We start from the raw sequence: 18,211 nt of genomic DNA on the forward strand, positions 1-18,211 counted from the left end.
ATAATTAGAACCAGTTCTAAACCAACAACGCACGCCACTCAAGCCACCCAAGCCACTGTAGCCGGGTTCTCTCCTGCCGAATTTGACTCGCTTGTGCTGGAGAGGCTACTGTAGGCTAGGCTTTCCCGTGGGGACCCGGCTTCTGTAAATTCTCCAGAAGAAAACATCCCTAGTCTAGTCTATCTAGTGGGTTTCTGTTTTGTCGTAGAGAACATGCTCACCTCACTCAACCACCTCGTAAACGCGGCCTGGCTTCCAGTGCTTTCGTCAATCGGGCCAAGGCAAAAAAGAGGGAGAGATTTCGAGCGGTCGGGCTTAAAGCGTGGACCCTTTTTTTTTTTTTTTTTTTCTTCTCTCTCTCGTCTATTCAAACCAAGTTATTCCAATGCATCCCTTGCTTTCGACAGCCCGCGGTTGTTAATGTCCGCCTGCGGATCCTCTTACTGCTTATTCCCATGATATATCTGGTCGCCAAGGCATATTCATGCAGCCAGCCTACTATTTCCGAACACAACAAAACATGAAATTATCATGTCACTGACTGTCATTGCCCAGAGATTATTTGCCAGTCAAAAGGTGCCAATTTGGGCAAAAAGTTGGCAAGTTTTGTTGATTATCATCACGGCATGTGATCAAACCTGCCCTTTTGTTTGCAGTCTCGATATACAAAGTAACAGCCCAATGGTGTGCTTTCTCGTCTCTCTTTTCTGCTATATCTCTTTTACCCTGCCTAACAACGACCACTCTGCTAGGGCGACCCAGCACATGTACGGCAATTTTGGCGGTCAGCTTTGCTCGTAAATGTCTCGGTAGGTACATTTGACGGCCCAACTTTCGTTCACCAACGGAGTGACCGAAGGTTCCTTGTCTTGTTGTCTATGGGCAAACACATGGGTGGTTTTACAGCACAGTAAACCAAGGAAAAAAAAATCCTGAGCCCAAGAACCGACAGTCAAAGATGGGAAAAGGTCGCATGATTGATCTGACATGTTTTGAACATGTTTATGATTATACAGCTTGTCCCTCTTGTAAATTCCGTGCACACGATGCTCTATCCCCCTACGCGAGACTACCGTCTTCACCCATCAGTATTCATCATGAGGGCAGGCGGGCAGCTCGTTCTAGCGGACCTAAGGATACATTCACGCAACATTGCAATGCAGCTTCGGCTGGCTGCAGTTTTCCTGTCAGACGCAAACATATGCCCACTGCTGCTGCAAGTCTCAGCTGACGTCTCACAAAACCCTTAACCCCTTGCCAGGCAAACAATCTCCTCTTGGGTGAAAAAGGAACAAGTCCAACCAATGGGTTCTTTCTTACTGCCGCCACTGAGCTCCCCATCGTAGAATAGAAGTGCGCTGACCCTCTCGACCACCCATCATCCCCGGTGGAACATCCACGGGCGGTGTTGCTGAAGCTCTGGCGGCAGGATCTGGAGGCCGCTGATGCTGCAAACTCTCTGTCGGCATCTCAGCTGGGCTGCTGAAGAGCTGGATGGGTTGCGCGTCGTACACAGTCACCATATCGTCATGGCGCTCCGGGGAAGCCACTGCCTGCGCTTCCGTGCCCACGGTGGGTGGCTTGTGGCCTACATGCGACGGGCTGTAATAAATCGTATGTGGCGTCCCGTCCTCTGCGTCGCTGCCGCCATCATACGATTGCGGCGCTTGGCTTCCTATCTCATGTGCAGACGCTGCTGGACGAAGGGATGCCTCTGGGCCAGATGTTGGCTTCTCTCCCGGGCAGAAGCAGGCCCGACAACCATGCCTCAGGAATACCAGGATGGCCATGCCAAGGACCAACACTCCCAGGACGGACCCGATGACAATCCCGGCTATTGTGCTGCCTTGCATGGCGCGAACAGAGTCGCTGCCTGTGTCGGGTGCTTGGCCTCCCCCGGCCGTCGCCGTGGATGTCGTCGTTCCCTGGCTCGTTTTTGTCTGCGAGGCAGGCCTCAGGCCCGGCGTGAGCGGGTGCGTCTCCAGGGTTGAGATGTCAGAGGCTTGCCATCGGACTTGGATCATGGGAGCAGAGTTGTCCGCCGTCTGGGAGTGCCATGCGTTGGAAACGCCCTGATTTGGGTTGCAGGTATAGCCACTATTCAAAAAGTCGAAATAAGACCATTTTTGTGGGTTAGTTTGTGTTTCATGCCTTGTACTATTATTCTTTTATTCTTGTCTGCCATTGATACCAGATACCACAAGGGCTGAGATGACAACGTACGAAGGAGCACACATGACAGCCGTCTCCTCTGGCTCCAACGGCGGCCCTTGTTGCGTGTTGTACCGGCTGCACGCCGATGTATAGCCGCTCGGGCAGATGCCAGGTGAGTAGTAACCGACGTTGCCATCGTAGTATAAATCCTTGTAGTTGGTCGGCATGCAGCCCTCTAAGGACCTATTTGCGTTGGAGTCCCAGGTTGTCATAGGGCCACCAGGGCATGGTGGTGTCCATATAGTGGTCAGAGACCCAGCAGGTGTGGTACTGTTGTGTAAGGGACTTATGGTTACGCTCATCGTGTCGAATAGTCCGTCTCTATTAAGGGTTGTCGTTCTATGGTGCCGTTTTCCTCCGTTGGTATTTTGGGACAACAGTAAGCGTCAACGGAAACTTAGTAGGCTGGCTCTGGGCGCGTTACGCTTGGAGGAGAAAACAGACGCTTGAAATAGAGAGCTCAAAGGGATATGCTACGGCACAATGGCAGAGCCGGAAAGCATGAGTGGACAAGGTAGAGTACCGTGACAGAGTCGGGCATCGTGACACACGACTCTTGGGCATCATGTCGGGATGCTCTAGCAAACATACTTTATCACTGCCTAGCCCTGAAGCTCTGCCTCGTCACGATGGAACGGCCATGTAATTTGCTTCTTTTTTTAAATCGGTGCTCCCTCGCCAGTATATGGGCCCTTGTATGACAAGCCTGTCAGCCTGATGAGATATGTTCTTCGGTCGCTTGTGCAGCCCGCCCACTCGCGTACTTTTTGGCCGCGTAATCACACACATAGCCTGAAGTTTCCTATTCGGGTAAATACATAGACGACTGGATGTTTGGCCTGTCACTGAATGTCGAAAACAAGTGGTTTTGCCGCACCTGGAGACGATCGCTGTCAGCACACCAACCGTCCATCACTAGCGTAAGCCGATTGTGGTAGGGGCCAGTGATGCTAATTATGGTTACAAGGTGATGATTCCATCGTCCGAAATGGGTGAATGAAGACGGGGCATTTCTCCATGTTAGTCAATCCGGAGGGCTTCGTGGGTTTCCAGTTCAGCCGAGTCTGACTACGACCACTGCTCGGTGGAGTAGGTTGCTGCTGGCGTGAAGATGGCTTGACGTGAAGGCTCGTCAAAATCAACCGACCCAGGTCATCGCAAACAGGCAGTCGAGGAAACAAGCTAACAAGCAAATATCACAGATAGCAGCAGTAGCTTGTCGTAACAAGGCTTGTATTCGCAAGAGCATATGTCTTCTAGAGAACACTAAACGGCAAACAAAAGCTGGGGTATAGAACGACTCTACAAGCAAGTCCGCGACACAAGGAAGCTAGCGAAAGGATAAAATGTTATAAAAGGAGAGCAGAATCCAATTCTGACGTGTAGACTGCAAGCAGCAAGACTTGCCGACGCTCCTTGCTCAGTTCCTCAGGCCAGAGACGCCATTTACAGGGCCTTTGGCGTCGAGCTCTAGCTTCGAAATAAGCTTCTTGACCGCAGCCCACTCGTCAGACTTGATACCCTCCTTCCCTCCCAGGTCCGGCCCGACCTCGAAAACAGTCAATGCACCTGCGATACCGCCTGTGGCGAGCCGCTTGCCTTCCGACCGCTCCCAGGCAACCTTGTTCAGACTTGCCACCCTCGCGCCGGGGCGCGCATTTGGTTGAATGCGCGCGACTGGCTCTTCTGTTTCGACCGTCAAGTCCCATATTTCGAGATAGCCGGCGCCGTCGACAAGCGAGAACACACCAGGTCGAAGCGGTGACCATGCCGCATCGTAGACGATATCTTCGCGAGCAAACTCCATAAGGGGCGAGACGGCGACCTCTGCGTTGCTGGACAAGAGACCGGCTGTACCAATGCCCCCAGGCGGCCGCACTTTCCACAACTTGGCACTCCAGTCCAGACTCGAGGAGAGAACAAGATCGCCAAAGTCAACCGGACCCAAGTTGGAATGAAAGTCAACAGACCTGACCGGTGCTGAGTGACCCCTGTAGCTGACGTTCTTGTCAACACCGGCCTTGGCACCCGCTCGGTCATATCTGTGGCATGGATAGATGACGCCTTCCTCGGAGCCGACTAGGAAGTATGTGGGGTCAGCTTGGGGGAAGGCCATGCATGTCGGGCTCAAGTCGTCCGTCTTTGTCTGCTGCGGAGTAAGAAGCATGAGCGACTCTTGTGGCGCTGCCAACATATCGACAGACCAGCCACACACGACGCCATCAGTAGATGTTGTGATAATGTTGTTGGCATTTTGCGTGCCTATCACATCAAGCGAGTATACAGGATGCGTATGTCCCTGTCCCGTCAGTGGTGTTTTTTGAACTGGGGCAGAAGAGCGAGAACGCGTATCCCACAAAAGAACCTGACCACTATAAGCACCACCGATGATCAGGTTAGGGTGAAAAGGCGAGAATTTGGCCGTCAGGATGTCTGACTGTGCATGAAGGACAAATTCGGCCCTGTCGTGCAGATTCAAGTTCCATACTTGAACAATACCATCCGGCTCGTGTGGTGCTGTAACGTTTTTGGACGCCGAGGCAAGGACGAGATCCGAGAACTTGGGCGAAAAGTCAATCGAAGTTATCGGGCGCTTCTTGGACCACCTCTCATCGTAGAACTGACGTATCTCCCTGATCTTGCGGCGCCCTCTCCCACTCACGTTGCCCTGCTCGCGGTCATCCGTATTCTCTTGTGTCTGAAGCGTGTAATCCGTGAGAATATCGTACTCCTGGTCCAAGGCCTTTTCGATAACCTTGGTTGCCCTGTCCACAAAGTCGACGAAATCCTCCGATGCTGTCACAGCCTTGAGTTCTTCATTCGTCAGCGTCCTTGCAGGGAAGTTGGTCGTCAGTGCCGTGGGTTTGAGCACCCCGTCTGTTGAAAGCTCTTGGGCGGCCTTTAGTTCCTCCTCAATCTCCCTCCTAATGTTGGCGCGTAGCTCCTCCTCTCGGTCACGATCCCTGCGGGTCGGCCGTTTGCTAGGCGTGAACGTAGGCTCATCGTCGTCCGACACTGACAATTCCAACGGTCTCGAGCTTGGCGCCCAATCTTCCTGGGTCTGTATGCCCTTGCTGTAAGAAAAAATTTCTTTGACCGGTGAGGGTGGACATTCGTAGATGGTTGTGAGAGGAACTGTAGTGAGGTTCTGCGGGGCGGCGGGGGCGGCAGGCGCGTGGCCGTTGGCCAGCGAGGCGTATTCCGAATTCTCATTGCTGAGTTCGCCGGCGCTCAAAACACTGTTCGGCCGGCTCCCTCTAGGTCCCGGGGAGGCAGCCCCTCCTGTGGTTGTGGAAGATGGTCGATCCCCGAGGCCAACGAGCCTATTAATGTACTCGTCAAGGTCTTCGCGGCGTTCCACATTTCTGGCCGATGGAATCGAGAGCTGGAATTGGAATGTGTTAGTTAAACCGACCGCCAAAGCTCATAGCTTCTGTCCCAGCCCTAAGGGGCGAGGTGAGGCCGTATCAGGTGGGCTATCAGAAGTGACATACTTCACCACCAACCCCAACACTAGGACGTGATGCTGAGCCCTGTTCATTACGCGCTTTCCTCTTCTCCTTCAACTCGGCCAACTTTGCCTTCTTCGCCAGAATTTCATCTCGGCGTTGCTGCATTTTGTTCAACGAGGCTAAGCCTCATTTCAGATGCGATGCAACAAGTTGGCCGCCGTCCGTACAGTTGAATGACAAGAACGCCCCAACCGCGTCCCAAAAAGCTGACACAGTCTTCTATTGGCGGCCTGTTTGCTGATGAATTCGTGTGCGGTTCAACCGTCGTTTCGGTTCGAGTAATGTAAAGAATCCAATCCTGTCAACAGGTGATTACAAAAGTCGGTTTAGATTAGGCAAATTATGTGAGCCAAATTGCAGTTGGTGGCAAGCCAAGGTAGGTAGTTATTAAACAACGGTTTGGTTCTTTTCGGGCATGTCCCAATGTACCGGTAGGTAATGCAAAAGTCTAGTCTAATGTTGGGATGGATTAGGTCGTGACTCAATGAACAGCCCTGCAGGTAAATTTGATGTCCACGATGGATGCATGCCACCGCGGTTCGACATGTGGGGCAATTTTACAACGCAGCGCGACTGGACCAAAGACAAACGGGAAGATCCAGGGGCACGTCAAGTCATGGAGTAATTAATTAGCCAGTGCCTTACAGTACGGCGCTACATTTCACTGGGCCAGGTACCTCCCCCCGAAGGGTTAGGGGAGCTAGGGGAAAGGTACCCGGTACGGTACCCAGCTTGATTGTTGGCACGTGATGCTAAGCGTGCGCCCAGTACTTTCCGCAATAGCATGCAATTTGCCGGGGCCGTGTTGCCAAGCCAGCCCAGCCTGGAATGACCCACAGTTCCCTGCCACAGAGGCTTTGCTTGAGCTCTCAAGCCGCAAGTTTTGCCGTTCGGCGAAAAATCCCGACATCCTGTCGTCAACAACAGCTCTACATTCACTAATCGACTTGTCGACCGCATTGCACAGGGCCGATTGAGCGCCAATTGACCCCCAGTTGCTCCGAGTACCCACGTTTTCTTCGATTTCGAACTTAGTCGCGAGACAATACAGTCTGTCGCCATGTCTGCCGTCTCAGGAAAGAACGTACGTCGCATGTTTTCCTGTTTGCACGCGAGCTCCATCCATCCAGACCTGCGTTCCCGGTCCTGTTCCTCTGGGCCGGCCACCAACCAAAACGACAAAACCCGTTAGGCCGATCAAGCGCAATAGGCAGGATGTGTTGCTGAGCTTCGGGTCGTCCTCGTTAGCTTTTCAAAACTGACATGACTGCTGTCGCACAGGTGCTTAGGTACACGGCTTTGGGGTTGGGAGTCTTCTACGGCTTCACACACCAGAGGAAGATCAACGCGGACCACAACGCCGCCGCCGCCCGTCACGAGTATGAGCACAAGCAAAAGTTAATACAGCAGGCCAAGGCCGAGTACGCCAGGCTCAACGACAAGAGCGGCTCCAAGAACGACAGCCGTGAGTAGAGGTCCCTCCAGCCGGTTCTGATCTCTATTGGCCCTACATGAGAGGGGAAAAAAGACGGCATGTGTATGAACACGGAGTCTTTAGCTAAAACTTGAATTCTTCCAGGGAAATCCGACCCAATGGACCCGAACTTTGACCTCGAGTCGTATTTCACCGGAGTTATTGGCAAGGCATAGATTGGATATGCCAGGGTAGCGTGGTAATGAAAGACTGGTTGTACGAGGGCTCCGAGTGATCATGGGTCAAGAAAATCGACAGTTGTCGTCCGGTGCTAGCGGCAACATGAGCTTGCCTACGTCGAGCAAGGTGTTCGGTCATGTTGACCTCTTCTACAGTCAACAGGCCAAGCGGGTTTCTCTTAGGTGACCAGCCAACGACAACCTGGGATTACTCGGAGGTGTTTGGTTAAACACCACACAACGACATAGAATTTCCTTAGAGTTCTGGTTTGCACGCTGTAAATGTGTACTATAAGATTTAGACGGTTTCCGGATGCATGAGTTCTGTCTGCTGCTGTCTGTATCTATCTGAGCTTCCCAATTGCGACTCGTGTCTCAAGAAAAAGAATCATCATTGGTATTCAATTAGAGCAAACTATACATGAAACTGGCCGTAGCAAATATTCCAAAGCCTCGTTTGAAACGTCATATATTCTCACAAGTTGATGCGGCTTCATCGGCGCGAATTCAAACCTATCCAGAAGCGCACTGAAGGTACGACTGTACGGTGGACTGCGCAATATTCGAACTGACAAACAGGGTGGCCTGTGCGTGCCGTCGTCTCCACTCGGCACAAGACAGACAGACACGACACGTAGCCAAGGTTGCTAGTACCTACCCCTGCAGCTTCCAATCCCAATTCGATGCATGATGTAGCGCGGGCAGAGGACACTTTCTATGTTGGAGCTTCTGAGGTGCAGCTTCTGAGCTTAAACCCCCGACATCTTCAAAGCTCGCCAACCCACAGCAGCCATTCTTTCGAAGCCTACTGCGGCTTCAGTGAAGAGCCACCATGTCGGCTGCTTCGTTAAGTATTCTCGGTAGCAAGGGCGAGAGCACCCGGACTCTCCTCCGAGTTATTATTCTTTTCTTGATCGCTGGTGCAGCCATCTCCAGTCGACTATTCTCTGTGATCCGTACGTCTACCTGTCATTGACTTCCAACCCACCAACACTGATTGCTTCTCTCTTGGATCTTCTCCGAGTCAAACACTGCATGGCTCAGTAGAGATTCCATTGATGGTGGTCTTTGACAGCATTGACCAAATTGAAAGCTCGAGATACTGACTGAAATCGCTTTCTCCCACAGGCTTTGAGAGTATTATCCACGAATGTCAGTACCACGTTCACCTTGCTCCACCTGCCGAGGGCATCCCATACTGACTTTGCGCCTACAGTTGATCCTTGGTTCAACTTTAGGGCTACAAAATACCTGGTTGCCAATGGCTTCTACGACTTTTGGGACTGGTTCGATGACCGGACCTGGCACCCGCTGGGCCGTGTCACTGGTGGTACCCTTTATCCCGGCCTGATGGTCACCAGTGGCGCCATCTACCACGCTCTACGAGCTCTTACCGTTCCCGTCGACATCCGGAATGTCTGCGTTATGCTTGCGCCCGTCTTCTCGGGCTTGACAGCCTTTTCGGCCTATCTTCTGACCAACGAGATGACTACAAGCTCATCCGCTGGTCTTCTGGCCGCCGCCTTTATGGGAATTGCTCCCGGTTACATCTCACGATCCGTGGCCGGTAGCTACGATAACGAGGCCATTGCCATTTTCCTGCTCGTCTTTACATTCTATCTCTGGATCAAGGCACTGAAGCTTGGATCTATGCTCTGGGGTGCCCTCTGCGCTCTCTTCTACGGCTACATGGTCGCATCGTGGGGTGGCTATGCTTTCATCACTTGTTTGCTGCCTCTCCACTCGTTTGTTCTCATCTGCATGGGTCGATTCAGCACCCGCCTGTACATTTCATACACCACTTGGTATGCTCTGGGAACATTGGCTAGCATGCAAATTCCGTTTGTTGGTTTCTTGCCAATCAAGACAAGCGAGCACATGCCTGCACTGGGTATGTTGTGATGGCCTCCCCGGCTTCTGATATTGTTGAAAGCAGCCAGAACAGATCATGCTTACACTCACCAAATCATAGGAATCTTTGGTTTCATGCAGCTTATGGGGTTCCTCGACTACGTTCGGTCCGCGATTCCCGGCCGCCAGTTCCGCACCTTTTTGGTGCTGTTCTCCGCTGCCATCTTTGTCGTTGGACTTTCGGTCCTGGCGCTTGCCACGAGCGCCGGCTATATCGCCCCTTGGAGTGGTCGTTTCTACTCGCTATGGGACACTGGCTACGCCAAGATTCACATTCCCATTATCGCATCCGTCTCTGAGCACCAGCCCACCGCCTGGCCAGCCTTCTTCTTCGACCTCAACTTCCTTATCTGGCTTTTCCCTGCGGGTGTATATCTCTGCTTCCAGAACCTCCGCGACGAGCACGTGTTCATTGTTGTCTATGCGGTGTTTGGCAGCTACTTCGCTGGAGTCATGGTCCGTTTGATGCTCACGCTTACCCCCGTTGTGTGTGTTGCGGCCGCCATCGCAGCCTCCTCGATTCTCGACTCATTTGTGTCGCTCAAGTCGCCCACCCCAGCCTCAGACGATGCCGACGCCAAGGAGGCCGCCTCCAAAAAGGCTGCCAAGGAGGCTGCCAAGGGTGGATTGAGGTCTACCAACAAGCCTGTCGTTGGTGTCTACACCAACCTCTCTAAGGGCTTGGTAACGACGGCCATGACCATCTACCTGCTAATCTTCGTCCTTCACTGTACCTGGGTCACTTCTAACGCCTACTCCTCGCCATCGGTTGTTTTGGCCAGCAGGCTTCCAGATGGCTCTCAGCACATTATCGATGACTATCGTGAGGCGTATCAGTGGCTCCGCCAGAACACCAAGGAAGACGCCAGGATCATGTCGTGGTGGGATTACGGCTACCAGATCGGCGGTATGGCCGACCGTCCTACTCTTGTCGACAACAACACGTGGAACAACACTCACATCGCCACTGTCGGCAAGGCCATGAGCTCTTCGGAGGAGGTCAGCTACCCTATCATGCGTCAGCACGAGGTGGACTATGTCTTGGTCGTTTTTGGAGGTCTTCTTGGTTACTCTGGTGACGACATCAACAAGTTCCTCTGGATGGTGCGAATTGCCGAGGGCATCTGGCCCGATGAGGTCAAGGAGCGAGACTTTTTCACCAACAGGGGCGAGTACCGTGTCGATGACCATGCCACCGACACCATGAAGAACAGCTTGATGTAAGTTTATTTAACCTTGGACCCCAACAGCCCCTGAATACTGCCTTGTTCTCATACTAACAATTTGACAGGTACAAAATGTCGTACTACAATTACAACACCCTCTTCCCTCCGGGTCAGGCTCAAGACAGAGTTCGAGGCTCCCGTGTACCGGATGTTGGACCTGTTCTTAACACAATTGAGGAGGCCTTTACCAGTGAAAACTGGATCATCAGGATTTACAAGGTTAAAGATTTGGACACCTTCGGTCGTGATCATGCCGCTGCTGCGGCATTTGACAGGGGTCACAAGAAGAAGAGAGTCCCCAAGAAGAAGGGCCCTCGGGTGCTCAGGGTGGATTAAAACAAGAGGCATTATACTGTGAACCCAAGAGATCATCTGGAATCTAAGGATTTGCTTTTTCCTTCTCTAGTTTCAATCGAGAGGGTTGAAAAATATAAGTTATTTGGAAGAGCGTCGTTGGTGAAAGCATGCATTCGACGGTGGTCCAGTGAGTCTGTATATGAAGATGATACGCTAAATATTCTGGGCCACAAGTTTGCACGTCTTTGCACCGCATTCAAGTCAGGCCAGCGAAATACTCATCTATCCAGCGCATGTATAAATGAGAGCACCACTTCATCGCTACTCGACGCGTTTCGGATAGGGTGAGGTTGTCTGTAAAGCATCCTGTAGGACTCGAGCTATCCTGGCCATCCCCTGCGAGATACGCCGTATCGCGCCTGAGGGCGCCCTCTCTATTCTCATTGATGCTGATGCTGATTGCAAAAGACCAGATATGTCACATCTGCGTGAAGTCGATGGATGGCTGACGTATGAAAAAGGCAAAGACTTGGATCCTGACACATCTGGTATCCTGTCGGTAGGGGACCCTCGGACATTCCTGTTCGTCGACCCCAAAATTATCGTCTCGTTCTCCAGTATTCAGCTAGGCAGGTAAGGTAGTCAAGTTGAACTTTTCCGTGATTATATTGAGTGGTCCAAAATGCTGCTGATCAACTCCAGGCAGTTTACCAGTGTCTCCTTTGATATGAATTGGTGGTCTGTAAAATACTGGAGGGACACTCTAATCCAAGCACCCGATTGTTAATTTGGCTCGAAGTTGCCATATTAGCCGAGAGCTGTGGGTGCTGTTGGCCAGCGCCAGTGCCTGTGAGCTCAGATTCTTCTCACTTTTGGGGAGCTCCGCTGTTACCCTACCTACCTCTTACCTACTACCTACCTGGGTGCCGATCTTTCTTGATGCAACTGGGAGCCTTGACAGAGCCCAAAAGCTTGCTCGATATATCGGCAGCCCCAATAAAGATCAACAAAAGGCTTTACAAGAGCAAGCTTCTTTTCTGCGGAGAGGTGCCGCAGTCGCTCAAGGCAGTATTCCTCGCGGACACGCCGTTACAGCCACATTGGCCCAAAAGTGAGACAATGGCTGGCACGCAGGCCATCACGCCAGTTTCTCAAGTTCAATGTGCCTGCCGACTGCCGGATGCGCGATACCCTTCAGGACTATACCGAAAAAAAGTCACAGTTCCGGCGCGGACTGTCGATGAAGACGATCTTAGACTCGGCGCGCTGCGGGCTGGGATCAACGCCGTCGCCAATATGTGCAATGAAACTGAAACAGCATTACTGTCTCAGTTCCTTTGTGAATGGACTGTCCCGGCCGACATCGTTGATCTTGCTGCTGCCCTGCCTGGCGTTTCCGCAATGATTGACAGCGAGTCAAAGAAGCTGACGGGTTTGAGAAACTTGTCCGTTACCACAAGACTCTCGACACAGACCAACGCAGGGTCCTACAAGAGCCCAGTGGACTTTTCTTTGGCTTGATTTCGATTCAGGGTGCTCCCGGGGTAGGGAAAAAACGTTTCTGGCTGTGGTAGTATGGCTCGCCGCCCTTGTGGATAGAGTCTCGACTTCTGCAACAGCCAAGTACAAGCTTCCAGAAGAAAGAGAAAAGCCCAAACGAGACACGTCTTTCAAACACACTGGCATATCCGAGGGCAACAACCCCAGCAGCTTTGTCGAAGGTCAAAACGTCGGCGCTGGAGCAATGAGCTATTCACTTCTGCCCCCGCTGGGTTCCATGGCTGACGCTAAGGTCGTGATACAAGCCGGCGAGAATAAACAAGGCGACGACCTTGCTATCTGGTGTAACAAGGAGTATTTCTGCAGAAACAGGCAAAGAGCTCAGGGTTGTTCGTCTCAACACTTTGAATCGCGAGAAGAATGTCATAGAATGCGGTTTACGGATCCTCGCAAGCCACTGGAAGCAGAGTCCCCCATCCGTCATAAGCAAAGAGTCGTTTGTCAAAAAAGTTGAGGATAGAGGCATGAAGGAGGATATGGAGTATGATATGGAGCAGGGCGTATTGAGGACGCAGCCCGCTCCTGGCGGCTCAGTTTATGTGATTTTCTCTTCTCGCTGAGGAGGTAAGTGACGGTCCTCCTACCATCACGGTCGACTTCAGTACGGGCGGGGATATTCATCAGAAGGATAAAGGAGTTGTTTGTCGCTTTCCATTCGTTCTCCTTATCCCCCAACCAACTGTCCTTCTCGTTGAACATTTGTTTGACTCCCTCAGTCTCGATGGTGACATGGTGATATCTAGCTAAAGCTTTGGCCACACTTTCTACGCTTGTAATGTCTAGGATCTCATCCCAACGAGGCATAGCCCAGAGGTAGAAATGCAGAGTAAGGAGGAGCCCTGAAAGCTATTGTCGTTGAAATGATATTGACAAGGTCGGTGACTGCAATCCTAATCGAATAATGGAAAAATAAAGTCCAAGGAGTCTTTTATACTTTGCTTTTGACGTATCTAAGGCGGAAGTGTCTTCTAACATCAAACACACAGCTTAACCACTGCAACCGTCGGTAACACCGTAACTTGATTTAATAGACCAATAGATATGTGTCAATGTTGGCTTGGACTTTTACCTGTCATTGTATTCCGGATATAGCGCTGGTTTACTCGGGCACCCGTCAAATCTAATAATAGTAACTCAACCTAGCACATGCCTGGCTATATGGCTGTGATGAAATGGGGATTATTTATTTTCATTTCAATCGCAATATTCCGTGGCTTGTCCACTTGGTGCAACTACTGTCGCTGTTCCAACGATATCATATGTACTGCCTCCTCCGAGAAATAATATCAGAGTTTGGCAACCTGGTAAATGAATATGTTTTGATGGCCCTGAATGAACGACGATGGGATTGAGTTCAGATACGGGTAAAATTGTTTGATAGAGATCACCGTCAGGGGCGATGATCTGCCCTGACGGGCAGATCTTGGGTGGCGATCACATATTTAGGCATGTAACATGCGCCTAGCAATAAATATATAGATTCCTCCACGACAGTCACTAGATAGGTACCCATAGACTAATTCCACGACTTTGGCACATAACAATCTAAGCAATTGGAAAGGGGGGCAGAAGAGGGCGTGGGACCAGTATATACGAGATTTAGGAAAAAACGCTAATATTACGTGAGCCAAACATTTGAGCAGCCCTTGCGAGAGTACTCATACAATATCGGTATTGCTCAACGTCTGCTGCATTACGGAGCAAAATGTCTCGTAAACTGTCTCACATATTTTCCGCCAATGGTTCATCATATTCTTCATCCACTTGACCACTCATATTACTCTCACTACCTGCCGCCATTCTTCCGTCTCCGCCACTCCTCCACAAACTCCTCCATGTCGATGTGGATCCTCAGACCCCTAGCCGACATGGTAGTATAGAGCGCCCGCAGCTCGTCGGAAGCCATGTCGCGAATCAGACCGCCGCCGAACCCTTCCATGACAATCTCCTTGGCCCAGGGGCAGGCGGCCATGGCTCGGTAAAAGACGCCCTTGGCCTTACTCCGCAGCTCCTTCCTGCTACAGCAGAACCGCAGGTAAGCTATCCACAAGTGGGGGTCACCGGCGAACCTGTCGACCGCTACGGCCTGCTCAAAGGCCGCCCGCGTAGAGTAGGCGTTCCCGACGCGCATCTCGTGGCGGATGGCAAAGATACGGGCCGATATCGTGTCGGTCGGCTCGACTAGAATGCTTTTCTGCAGCAGCCTGCGCACGGGATCGTCCAGGCGGAGGCTCGACTCGGCCCACGCAAAGAGAGACAGGAATATGGTGTTCCGCGGAAATAACGTGACAAAGCGCAAAAAGATCTCCCGTAAGGATGCAGGTCTGAAAGATCTACAGTGGTGGCACATGTTAGTGTTGGGTCTAGTCAACATTTCAAAACTTGGGTGGTTGAGCAGTCTAGGCACTAACCCATTTTTGGCGTGAAAGTATACAAGCTTCGACGCGAATTGTAGGAATCTTTCATGGCTCGCGGAATGTGACACGTCGCTTCGAGAGCAGAGCTCATCTGAGAAGGAAAGCACACTTGCGACTGCGGATGACAAATTGCCTTGTTTCGCCGAGTATGTCTCCTCGCCATCCTTCGTCGTTAGATATGCTAGCAAGACTGACGACTCCGCAAATGCGACGGCCCCGGCCACATTTCCGGACGATAGCTGGTAGTCTCTTGCGGTCTGGAAACTCTGGCGTGCCTTGAGAATCTGCGTCGGCGTTGGCTGAGGTAGATCATCCATAGGCATGACCGTACCGGGTTTGTCCCCTGCCGACGAGCACAAGGTTGCTGCGGCATTTTGGAGATTGGTCCTCTGCAACTCCATCCACACCAGGGCGTTCCATAATGATTGGGTCTTGCCCGGGACAGCGCCTAGTTTTTGACTGGCAGCCGACAACAACACGTTCTTGGCTAGCTCAAAATTACCGTTGCAGTACTCGGAATATGCATATGCTTTGTATAGTTCGATATTTGTGGGGTATAGCTTGAGCAAGCCCTTTGCTGTCTTCTTTGCGTTTTGTGGTTTATGGGTCCACTGCAGAGAGAGATGGAGTTCCCCAACTTCTTCAACTTTGTGCTTGAGGGCAAGCTCCTGAATGGTGTTGGATGTCCAGTCGTGGAAATCTCTTGGGATATCTGGTACAGTTGTCGTTATTCCGTAGGAAAACCAATCTGAACCTACTACCAGCAAATCCGTAGAATATGCCATACGAGCTTCATCGTGGAGAAACTGAGGCGCTTTCTTGGGCCCGTGGTCTTCGCCAAGTGCCCCGCTTGTCTGTTCGCTCGTTTTGAAATCAACTGCGGCATGGAGATGTGCATGAAACCCACTGGTGAACTGGTCGTCCCTGGCGGCTTGCATAAGACCGTGAAGATCAGAGAGGGCGGGCAGGTGACAAAATTGAGACAGCGCCTCGGCCACTTGCGCGCTGACCTGTGGGACTATCCAAGAGGGTATCACAAAGAGAAAACTCTCGATATCCGAATACATTACCACCCTCAGTGGGTCTTCAACGGCATCTTGATCTACCGCACGGGCAGGCATGCCGCTACCGAGGCATCTTTGGCGTTCCGAAGAAGCCCACGCCTTGTACACATCTCTAGATTGGGGAAGTTCTGGAGGCGCTGATATCCGAGGATCTGGCACGTCCTGATCGCTACTGGCAAAAGCATTCCAACCTTGGTGGTCTTGCTCGCCAAAGCGGGGGACCTCGCTCTCCCAGAAATCCCGAAAAGCCAATAGACATGCTTCTGCTGAAGAGTCGACAAGCCCGCTTGGACGGCAGAAAGTGAGTTCCAATATTCCCTGCCATAATGCGACAGCCGTCTCGGAGAATCCGCTATCTCGTAGGTACCTGGTTACTCGGAGAAACACGTATAACAACTGCTCACACAGGTTTACTACCTCCTGAGTGGCGGACGCTTGAGATGTCGCCAGATACATTTCAGCTTTGAGAAAATCCAGACGTTTTTGGAAGAATTCCTTGATCTCATCAAAGCCAAAAGAGGCAACATCGGTCATCAGATGATCAAGGTATGCCCTCCACAGCAGAAAACTGCGTGGGTGCTCCTTGTAGATTGATTCCCAACGCTTGGTCAACACTTTAGGGGCCCAAATGTGCCTTCCTTCCCGCATGAGTCCGAGGAGAAGCCTCTCACGATCTACTTCAGACTGGGAATGCTTCAAAGCAGACTCAAACATGGACAACTTAACTTCTGCCACACCCTTGGAGAATGTTTCGTTTTCGGCCTCGTTCGTGTCAAGATGTAGTCTCGTTTCCTGAAGTTTAATGAGGGCAAACCAAGCGTCGACATCCTCTGGGTGCTCCTTGACCCGCCGTGATAGCTCAATGAGACGTTTCTTGGTGTTCTGCAGCTCCTCTTGCCCCTCCGTCTGGTCGTCTTCGTCATCATCATCGACATCGAGCATCTGATCTTCATCAGACGTCGTCTCACTGTCAAAAGCACCTGGTTCGGACGGCTGCAGCCCAGGCATCCTTAAAGGACCACCGTTGGGGCCAAAACGTCCGTCATGGGCATCTTCATCGTCTTGCCCACGCTTCCTCTTGTTTGGATTTGTAATTGGCAAGAACTCCATCTCCTCGGACGCCACTGGTGCATCTGATCGTTTATGGGGCCTTGGTATGAAATTCTTCTCTAGCCCATTGCCAGATTTGAGTTGCGGGACGTTCTTCTCCCGAAAAAGAGAACCACGCTCCCGGGGAGAGCGGATGACAAATACCTCCCTGGCCCCTATTCGATCAGTCTCGAGAAATCCAACAGCCTGACCGAGGATACGGCCACGGCCTCCTCTGCTGTACCCTGGGACCTTGGAGCGGTCATTCGATCCATATCTGAGGATCAGTGGATCGCCTAGTCTGTCGATGGTGTACAATTTGTCGGAATGTTTAGACTGCTGCTCAGTGACAAGCACAGGGACAGACTTGTGAGTGGTTGAGAGCCCATCAACAGGCTTCAGCAGACTTCCGAAATCGTCTTTGGCGTGCTCACGATGCCGTAGAGTGACAGACTCCGAATTCTTTCTATGGCTGGAACTTGACTGGTGTTGCCGGTCATGGTGATGTCTTTTGGATCTGGACCTCCTTCCACGATCATCAGAACCATCGCCACCCCCGGCAGGCTCTGTCGCTGGTTTGCGTTCTTCTCCTACTTCCGATAGAGGTTTCAACGGCTCCTGCTTCTTGAAGGAAGCAAACGACGGTACGGCGCTGGGTTTGCCATGATGCTCTCCGGACATCTTGCTAGCAAGCAGCAGGCCCTAGTCATAGTCTGATCATGTCGCCAAGACCCTTAAAGATCTTTGGGCTGAGATAATTAATATGATTGAAATCAGATCAGAATTTCTTACTCCTCGGGGGTTGTAGATATCTAAAACAAGGTCGCGATTAAAGACGTTCCTGGCCAAGCAAAGCATTGAACCACACTAACAAAGCTCCGCTAGCTCGGATGGCACGTGACTGACGCACCTCGCCTCGGAGAAGGAACCCCCACTAGCTCGGCACCCCACTGTCTGATGATTGCCTGCCGTCCATTGTGGAGGAAGAGATAGCACGGTAAGTTTCGCTAAAGCCCCTACTCCGTAGTTGAGATGGGTACCTACTTCAGGTACCGAAAATAGGTGTGTCTGTGTACTGTGCCTTGCTAAAACTTGCGCTGGAAAAAAGAAAAAAAAACGACCGACAACTAGGCATCATTAGTATCCCAGGCGTCGTTATTAACTTGGCTAACTAGAACTAAAAATCGGTTTTCTGATAAGCTTATGTACTCGATGGAATGGCGGCGGGGTTTTGTTGTACCGGTATCAGCCATTTGCGCGACCGGAGG

General features: G+C 51.6%; 6 protein-coding genes across 6 annotated transcripts; 3 read left to right on the forward strand and 3 right to left on the reverse strand.

Annotated features, from left to right (window-relative positions):
- Positions 1 to 1,316: 1,316 nt before the first annotated feature.
- Positions 1,317 to 2,516, reverse strand: MGG_04770 (uncharacterized protein; the record flags this gene model as incomplete). Its single annotated transcript, XM_003713674.1, has 2 exons — positions 1,317 to 2,097; positions 2,224 to 2,516. The coding sequence occupies 2 exons, from the start codon at positions 2,514 to 2,516 to the stop codon at positions 1,317 to 1,319; spliced, it is 1,074 nt and encodes a 357-aa protein (XP_003713722.1).
- A 923-nt stretch (positions 2,517 to 3,439) lies between these two features.
- Positions 3,440 to 6,231, reverse strand: MGG_04771 (cytoplasmic dynein 1 intermediate chain 2). The gene is made up of 2 exons (XM_003713675.1): positions 5,709 to 6,231; positions 3,440 to 5,599 (listed from the first exon to the last, which is right to left on the reverse strand). Exons 1-2 carry the CDS (start codon positions 5,829 to 5,831, stop codon positions 3,635 to 3,637), a joined length of 2,088 nt encoding a protein of 695 aa, XP_003713723.1. The 5' UTR covers positions 5,832 to 6,231; the 3' UTR covers positions 3,440 to 3,634.
- Positions 6,232 to 6,585: 354 nt separating this feature from the next.
- Positions 6,586 to 7,844, forward strand: MGG_04772 (uncharacterized protein). The gene is made up of 3 exons (XM_003713676.1): positions 6,586 to 6,810; positions 7,008 to 7,191; positions 7,306 to 7,844. The coding sequence occupies exons 1-3, from the start codon at positions 6,787 to 6,789 to the stop codon at positions 7,374 to 7,376; spliced, it is 279 nt and encodes a 92-aa protein (XP_003713724.1). The 5' UTR covers positions 6,586 to 6,786; the 3' UTR covers positions 7,377 to 7,844.
- A 223-nt stretch (positions 7,845 to 8,067) lies between these two features.
- MGG_04773 (oligosaccharyl transferase STT3 subunit) lies at positions 8,068 to 10,964 on the forward strand. Its single transcript, XM_003713677.1, has 5 exons — positions 8,068 to 8,335; positions 8,508 to 8,531; positions 8,596 to 9,270; positions 9,352 to 10,510; positions 10,582 to 10,964. Exons 1-5 carry the CDS (start codon positions 8,212 to 8,214, stop codon positions 10,850 to 10,852), a joined length of 2,253 nt encoding a protein of 750 aa, XP_003713725.1. The 5' UTR covers positions 8,068 to 8,211; the 3' UTR covers positions 10,853 to 10,964.
- Positions 10,965 to 11,932: 968 nt separating this feature from the next.
- On the forward strand, positions 11,933 to 13,297 carry MGG_14745 (uncharacterized protein; the record flags this gene model as incomplete). The annotated part of the gene is made up of 3 exons (XM_003713678.1): positions 11,933 to 12,297; positions 12,413 to 12,542; positions 12,619 to 13,297. The coding sequence occupies 3 exons, from the start codon at positions 11,933 to 11,935 to the stop codon at positions 12,931 to 12,933; spliced, it is 810 nt and encodes a 269-aa protein (XP_003713726.1). The 3' UTR covers positions 12,934 to 13,297.
- Positions 13,298 to 13,749: 452 nt separating this feature from the next.
- MGG_04788 (uncharacterized protein) lies at positions 13,750 to 17,841 on the reverse strand. The gene is made up of 2 exons (XM_003713679.1): positions 14,785 to 17,841; positions 13,750 to 14,706 (listed from the first exon to the last, which is right to left on the reverse strand). The coding sequence occupies exons 1-2, from the start codon at positions 17,622 to 17,624 to the stop codon at positions 14,160 to 14,162; spliced, it is 3,387 nt and encodes a 1,128-aa protein (XP_003713727.1). The 5' UTR covers positions 17,625 to 17,841; the 3' UTR covers positions 13,750 to 14,159.
- Positions 17,842 to 18,211: the final 370 nt, after the last annotated feature.

The sequence above is a fragment of the Pyricularia oryzae genome, chromosome 2, assembly GCF_000002495.2.
Source record: "Pyricularia oryzae 70-15 chromosome 2, whole genome shotgun sequence".
NCBI lineage: Eukaryota > Fungi > Ascomycota > Sordariomycetes > Magnaporthales > Pyriculariaceae > Pyricularia > Pyricularia oryzae.